The 7625-nt window shown below is 44.5% G+C and overlaps 1 protein-coding gene across 1 annotated transcript in view; it reads right to left on the minus strand.

The window, feature by feature from the left end:
• The window catches only part of LOC103373000 (cGMP-dependent protein kinase 1-like), a 17292-nt gene extending 9752 nt beyond the window's left edge, over window positions 1-7540 (minus strand). Inside the window, exons 1-5 of the mRNA XM_008302788.1 lie at window positions 7507-7540; window positions 6609-6744; window positions 6218-6284; window positions 6048-6147; window positions 5205-5318 (exon numbers count right to left, since the gene is read on the minus strand). Of these exons, the coding sequence (XP_008301010.1) occupies window positions 5205-5318; window positions 6048-6147; window positions 6218-6284; window positions 6609-6744; window positions 7507-7540 (451 nt within the window). The remainder of the gene's footprint in view (window positions 1-5204; window positions 5319-6047; window positions 6148-6217; window positions 6285-6608; window positions 6745-7506) is intronic.
• Window positions 7541-7625: the final 85 nt, after the last annotated feature.

Raw genomic sequence — 7625 nt, forward strand, 5'->3', positions numbered from 1 at the left:
AATCTGTTTTTCACTTTGAGTCTGTTTGTTTGTAAATTCTTGTCAGAAAAGCCAAATTAAATGAAAACATCAGTGCCAGTGAGGCCGAGGTCCTGATTATGTGGAGGATCATCGAAACAGGAACAAGGACACGTTTTCATTTTGGTTGCCGGATCATCCTCGTGGACGGCGGCGACATTTGCATATAAATATGGGCTGACCTCGTGTTTACTCTCTGCACCGACTAAATGAAACGACTGCATCAATCAAAGCTCTGATACGAAAGCAGACTGAGAGAAAATGGAACTTAGTCCTGATTAAAACAGACGCATGTTTTCTTCTGTTGTCTCAATTTACCCTGAAGTAGTCTGAGCTGCAGATCAGGTAGATAACACAGACTGAGAGGAAAACAAGTGGAAGAACAAGGACGGCGGATGGAACAGAGATGATGAGACGCTGAAGGCAGCAGAGACGTGAAGAGAGACGACTGGAGGTGACGGCTGCTGCCAGTCAGACACTAGACGTGGAAGTTTAACAATAAGCCGATAACAGATGAAGATAAATGCTGCCTCTCCAAGAATAAGTGTTTAAACGTCCCAGTGAGAAACAAACCTGGTTTTAACAGGAACTAAATGACAACATGTTAGAAAACAGAAACCTGTTTAATTATTGTGGTTATTTGTTCTGCTGAAGGCTGAGAGAGACGATCAGTGTGACAGTAGGAAGAAAACATTTCATATAAAAATTAAATAAATCCCATTACAGTTCCCTCCAGAACCTCCTCAGAACATCTGGTTCTGATTCTGCAGAACCTTTATCTACTGACCAGAGTTCTACCTCCAGACTGTGAATGTTCCAGAGTTCCAGGTCCTGGTTCTGAGGAGGTTCTGGAGGAACTTTAATCAGATTTCTAACATGAGAATGTGTAAATATTACACATTAGAACTTTAAGTCTGAACCTTCAGTCTGAAGTTGTTCTGGTTCCACCTGGTGTCTCCTCGTCATCTGTCTCTGGGTGTCATCATTCACTCAGATCACATTTAGAGGTGAACACTTCATGTTTGTTGACAAGCCGGCTCAGCCCGTCTGACTAATTTGCATCCTGATATTGGGTCAGGAGATAACGGATCAGATGTCGTCCCCGGACACAGACTGCATGTTAATCAGGTGTAAATCACAGAAGTGAGTCTGGTCCTCTCAGAGACGGCGGTTAGCGCTCGCTAACAGCAGTCTGCTGGTGGAAACGCTCGACGTGTGAACCTCCATCTGTTAAGACGCCTTCAGAGGCTCCATCACGTCCCGCTAAGTGGGACCCACGGCTCGTAACGGACCAACCAGCGCCACCAGCGACGGCTGACTGGCCTGCCTCCGCGTTGCCACGGCAACGTCAAGCATCACATCTTCCCACATCCGACGCTCTTCCACTTTGTGAGCCCATTACGGCGCTGTAAACCCGGTCCGCCTCCCCCCACACGGCTCCGGCTTCATTAGCATACTGAATGGACCCACTTACCCACAGAACAGCCTGAATCCTGAGCGAGCTTTTTGTTTTCTGCAGCAGCTTCAGTTCACAGTTCAACACTCCTACATACCTACAGTGACGATGGAGGACCTGCACGTTTAGAAAAACACCTAAATCACGTAAACGCTGTCGGGTTTTGGTCGTATTTAAACTGTTTTGTCCTGCAGGGAGGACAGATGGTCTGAGAGAGGAGTGAAAGAAGCCGTCTAACTGTAAAGTCCATCCCTCAGCAGAGGTGGAGGTCTGAGGCTTCACCTCTCGGGACTCAGATCTCTCCCCAGGAAGATGAACCCACATCCACACCGAGCCACAGAGACCCTAACCAACCCCACCTTATCAGGGGGAGCACTAACGACCCACATAACGAGGGGGAGGAGCTACAACCCCCCAATTGAAACCCAAACTCAGGTGTTAATGTCTCCTTCAGGATATCAGGATGTGGAACTCCCAACTAGTCAGTCAGAGCTGATGAAGCCTCTTGGATGAAGGTGGAACGTCTTCAAGGAACTCAAGCAGGTCCAGCTGATACCATTAAACTATGAGACACACATCTGGTCGTCTTTGAAACAGATGAAGGTGGAACAACAACGCCGAAGATAATGAGTGTGTTCAGTCATTTAGTCATTTAGTCAGCAGGAATACCAGTGAGTGTGACAGAAAAGGTAAATGCACCTCTTGGTGGAATTTACTTCCTGTAGGTGTTTTGTATAACTGTCAATCAGTCTCTGACGTACCTTCAGCTGCAAGATGTTTACCTGTGTTTTTGCATCATTTCAGTCGGATGGGAATTAGAACCTAATCTGGATCCACTGATTGCAGTTTACAACCCAGAACCGTATGTACCGTAAATTCTGGACTATTGAGCACCTGAATATAAGCTCCACCCTCTAACTCTGCAGGTGTCTCTAAGCTGCAGGTGTCCACGTTGGAACATGAGATATTCACACAGAAAGATGTTTTAACCTTTAATTAAATGCGTAGCGGTAACATACACAGATACGTACCGTAGAGGCTTTTTTCTGAACACTTCCTGTAACACGGCTGGTTCAGGAAATAAAACTCCAGCAGCTACCAGGAAAAGTCACTGATGGCTATCTTCATCTTCCTCCTGCACTAAAACCACTAAAGTCGTCTTCTTCAGCCTCAGAATCACTTCATCACTTCCTCAGTCTCTCTGTCGTCATCCCTCTGAACGTCGCTTCGTAAAAATCCATAAATTAGCCGCATCATTGTGTAAGCTGCAGCGTTCAACGTAGCGGCCTATAGTCGGGACATTACGGTACATTTTGAAGTATCACAAAAGAAAATGTTAGAAATATTCTTAAAATGTTTTGACGTAGCGAGTATTGAAGTCTACGACATCCAGATGACGTTAAACATGGCCGCCACCAGCTGACGTGATAAAATAATCGCACCTTTTCCGACCTTAAACAATATCCTTAAACTTTTCTTTCTTCTCTGTCGATGGACAAATTTCTTCTTTGAGATTTTCAGTGATTCGCAAAAAACGTTTTTTCTTCTGTTCATTACAGCTAGCGTAGCCGACAGCGCCACCTCCTGGCGACACAATCTAGTTCATTTGCACCAAAGCAGTTCACGGAGGTGAGGCTTGAATTTTTGTGTTTTTAAAATGTTTTGCGACACTTTGTGGTTACGTGGAAACACAACTAATGGGCTTTGATGGGATTCTTTTAATTCATGCATCATGTAACGTTAGCGTTGGTTCAGCTTTTAACACTAAAAATAAAAGCAGACTGAAGGAGCAGAGAAACCGTCGGCGTTAACCTCCATCTAGTTATCACTGTTACCTTGACGGCTTTCTCTCTTTTACTCGCGTCCTCGCTTCTCTTTGTTCTGAACTAAACCTTCCAATCACTCAGTCGGGCCTGATTTCTGTACAAACGTCCTCCTTCCTCCTTCCTCCTCTTTTCATTTCGCTCGAATGACATTGAACAACACAAGGACGAGGACTGAAAGCTCCAGAGCAGAACAGGTGAGCGAGGGCCTTGTTTAAAGATAAATGGGACTCTTTATTTAAATACCTCACATGGCCGAGGATGGGAGCCGCAGAGGGAAAAAGGTTTTAACCAGAAAAACACCCCCGATCTGTCAGCTGTCAGGCAGCAAAGTGACCGACGTGCAGCAGGCAGCTGAAGGAAAGCCGATGGAAAGGGAACCTCTAACCCTGTGGTCTCTGTTTGTCTGCATAAATCATCAGAACAAATCTCGTTTTATAGAGACTGACTGATGTTTTTGCTGAAGCCTGCGATGAGTTCGGTCTCAGCATCAGCATAAAGAAGACGGACGTGATGGGACGAGGCACCGACCACATCTGTCTCAGAAGCCACCAGCTCAACTACCTCCAGCTCCAGTACCTTGGGTCCATAATCAGCTCGAATCTCTCACTCGAACCAGAGATCAGCACAAGAATAGGAACGGCCTCAGCAATCACGTCCAAGCTTCACACCAGACTGTGGTCAGACAGCAGCCTCACAGTTAGAACCACAGTGCAGGTGTGCAGAGCTTCACTTCTCTGCTCCAGCTAAACGTGGACACCAGCTCCGCTCAGGAGAACAGACTCAGCAGCTTCTGTCTTTGCTGCCTCAGACCCATCCTCAGCATCAGTTGGTAAGATAAGATCCCAAACACCGATGTGCTCGAGTGCACAGGACTTCCATCCATCTTCACGCTCCTGAGCGTCCTGCAACGTCTTCACTGACTGGGCCACATACGCTGAATACCTAAAGATCGACTGTACGGCGAGTTGTCTGAAGGCTCTAGACCTCGAGATCGCCCACGGCACAATTTGAATGAATGAATGAATGAATGAATGAATGAATGCCCTTTATTGTCATTATACAGCGTACAGTGAGCTTCTCCTATTTTCAGTGCAAGTAAAAACAAAATAAAGTGTAAAATTCCATCCATCATCTCTACATCTTAATCCTCACCAGGGTCATGGGGGGCGGAGTCTATCCCAGCTGACTCAGGGTGAAGGCAGGTTCACCTGGACAGGTAACCAGTCTATCACAGGGCTACACTTAGAGACAGACAACCAAGCACACTCACATTCACACCTACGGACAATTTACAATCACCAATTAACCTCAGCATGTTTCTGGACTGTGGGAGGAAGCCGGAGAACCCGGAGAGAACCCACGCTGCACGGGGAGAACATGGAGACTCCACGCAGGAAGATCCCAGGTGTTCTCACCGGGACGCCAACCGGCGACCTTCTAGCTGTGAGGCAACAGTGCTAAACACTGAGACACCTGCAGCCCCCTCAGTAAAATATAAAAGATTTTTTTTTTAAAAGAAATAAATATATAAAAAGAAATAAAAGATTTTAAAAGTATTGCACGAGATGATGGATATTTTATTTAGTTTGAGATATTTCTGATCAAATGCTGCCATGTCAAATTTCCTTGTACTTTCTTTGTACAATGACAATAAAGAGATTCTGATTCTGAAAAAAACAAAAACAAAACAACAACAGACAAAGACACAACAACTTCTTCCTATAAAGTTCTAAAGGATGTTTTTTTTTGGGTGCGTTTGGATGAAGGAACCTTTGATTAAAGCTCCTCCACTGGAGCTGAGACCCTGAGCCATGAAGACGACGTTTGCGTTCGACTTCAGTTTGTCTCTCATTTAATAACTTTAATCTGGTTTTGTGGTTTTGCGGTGACAGAGGCGTGCTGACCTGTGACCGTGGCCGTCCTGGTGCAGTTGTACAGGATGGCCAGCTCTCCGAACACCTTCCCCGGACCGATGCTGCAGAGCTTCTTGCCCTGTTTGGTCACTTCCACCATCCCCTCTGAGAGCACAGAGTCCTGGTCAGTGAGAAACCAGCTAAAGCTTCTACACATCACATGACAATATCTACATAAATGAGCCGTTATAAATGACACATATTTAGATATTTAATGTAATATTATTATATTTATGTCCATGAAAATGCAGAGAAATAAATATACAAAATAAAAACTGTCACCAGTCTGCAGCTTGTTTCATGTAAAACAATCTGGTGGCGAGTTTCAGGTAAAAGACGTAAAAATAAATGAATGAATACATTTAAAAACACGATCATTTACATGTAGACTGAAAAAAAAGTATAAAAACAGGGTAAAGCTGTAATTATATATATTTACAATGTTTGACTGCATTTAAATCCATAAAAACGTCATTATTTTACAGATATCGTTAGAATTAGAATAAAACTTTATTAATTATTATTAATTTTATTATTATAATTATAATTATTTCTTTATGTTATACATTTCCAAAACAATTTTCACATTTTTTTCACCTCTGCGCCACATGTCCATCGTTTTTTTCTACAGTTTTTATAATTTTTTATCCAGTTTTGCTCCTGATGAACACGACGGACGACAACGCTGCAGGAAAGAAGCTCAAGAAAGCTTTTAATTTTCTGCTTTCCTGTTTGATCTCACAGTGGATTCATCGTTTTCAGGTTGAACCACGATGATCTCTGTTCAGGTGTACTTTCAGAATAAAAGCCCAGGTTCTGGTTCCGGATGCTTACCCTCCAGGACGTAGACCGTGGACCCGTCGTCGCCCTCCTGGATCACGCAGCAGCCTTTGGTCAGGCTGGTGGGACGCATGCAGTCCATGATGGTGAGGATCTGTGGACGGTGGGACCAGCGGTTATGAGGACAACAGGAAGCTGAGCGTGAGGATGAGTCCAGACGTTACCTGTCCGTGCTCCAGGTGCTTCATGAAGTCGTTGTCCATCAGAGCTCGTTGGATCAGTTCACTGGACCTGCAGAAGCACCGACACGTTAAAGACGCTCAGACTGAAAACCTGGAGCCAAAGATTAAAACAGTCGCATTTATTCTGGTTCTGGTTCTGGTTCTAACACGGACCAGAACCAGACTATTGACTGTTTTTAAACCTAGAGAACATGAATATTTTGTAGATGTTTGCTGCTATTTTCTCAGTTTGAACCATATCTGAACCATATTTTAACGTATTTCACAGTTTTGTTAACTTTAAATTAAACAAACTATAATTAACTCACTAAAGTCTTGATCTGCACTATGTGAGAGGACTTTTATTGTGAAAGGGCGCCGTGTATTTCCTCACTCTTTGCTCTTGCAGTAGCTGGTCAGCGTGACGTCGGTCAGCTGGGACGGGTCCAGAGCCGACGGTTCTGCTGAGATCGCCTGACGTTTGGTTCTCAGAGGCTCGTCTGGAGCCGCCGGAGCCGGAACCGACGACCCTGATCCAGAGAGACGGAGAGTTACCGTCCAGAACCAGGAACAGAACCAGGACCAGGACCAGGAGCAGAACCAGGAGTCTGTGCTCATTTTGTGTGATTGTAGAGTTGTTTTGTGTCTCTTTCTAATTGTCTCGAGTCTGTTTGTGTTCGTTTTCGGTCTTTGTCGCCGTGTTGAGCCTCTCTGTGGTGACTTCATTGAACCTGGAGTTATTTTTCAGCTTATTTTTTTGCTTGTTTTGTCTTTTTCTGGAACATTTTGCAGCGGTCGACCCAAACAGATCCAGATTATCGTCCCGCTGGTCTCAGAGTTAGCGTTCGTTCCTCTCGTCAGACTTCAGGGCAGAAACCTGGACGCTTTAATAAGCGTCACAGCTCCGATCAGAACGCCGGCTCTGGTGTCTGATGTTGGGCTCAGGACGACTTTAGCGCTGATTCACTGCAGACTCATGAGCAGGAAGCACATTACGGCGCTTTCTAAATCACTTTTACGGTTTCCAGCAAGTGGATTTTAATTTTTTATGGCACCTTTTAAAGCTTTTAGTGTTAACGACGTCCACCAGCCGGAATAAAACCTGAAGTCTGAGCTGTTCTACATTCAGTCTCACAGGTTTTATCACCAGGTTCACTCTGTCTTGTTGTGTTTTCTTTTTTTTATTCATGTTGGCCTCATAAATCGTCAGTTTTCAATCAGCTTGTCCATAATTAAAGGTGTTGTTGTAATCTTTATTGTCCTTTGTAGGATTGTGTTGCCTTCACGTCCACCTGTGCCGACAAAAACATCCCTCAGAACAACCATGACGAGACAAAATCACACAGAGATGCACAAATTATCAAACATAGACATTAACCAACCATGAAGATACACAAAACCACCACAAAGA

This window comes from Stegastes partitus, unplaced genomic scaffold, assembly GCF_000690725.1.
Source record: "Stegastes partitus isolate 25-593 unplaced genomic scaffold, Stegastes_partitus-1.0.2 Scaffold1879, whole genome shotgun sequence".
NCBI classification, from domain to species: domain Eukaryota; kingdom Metazoa; phylum Chordata; class Actinopteri; family Pomacentridae; genus Stegastes; species Stegastes partitus.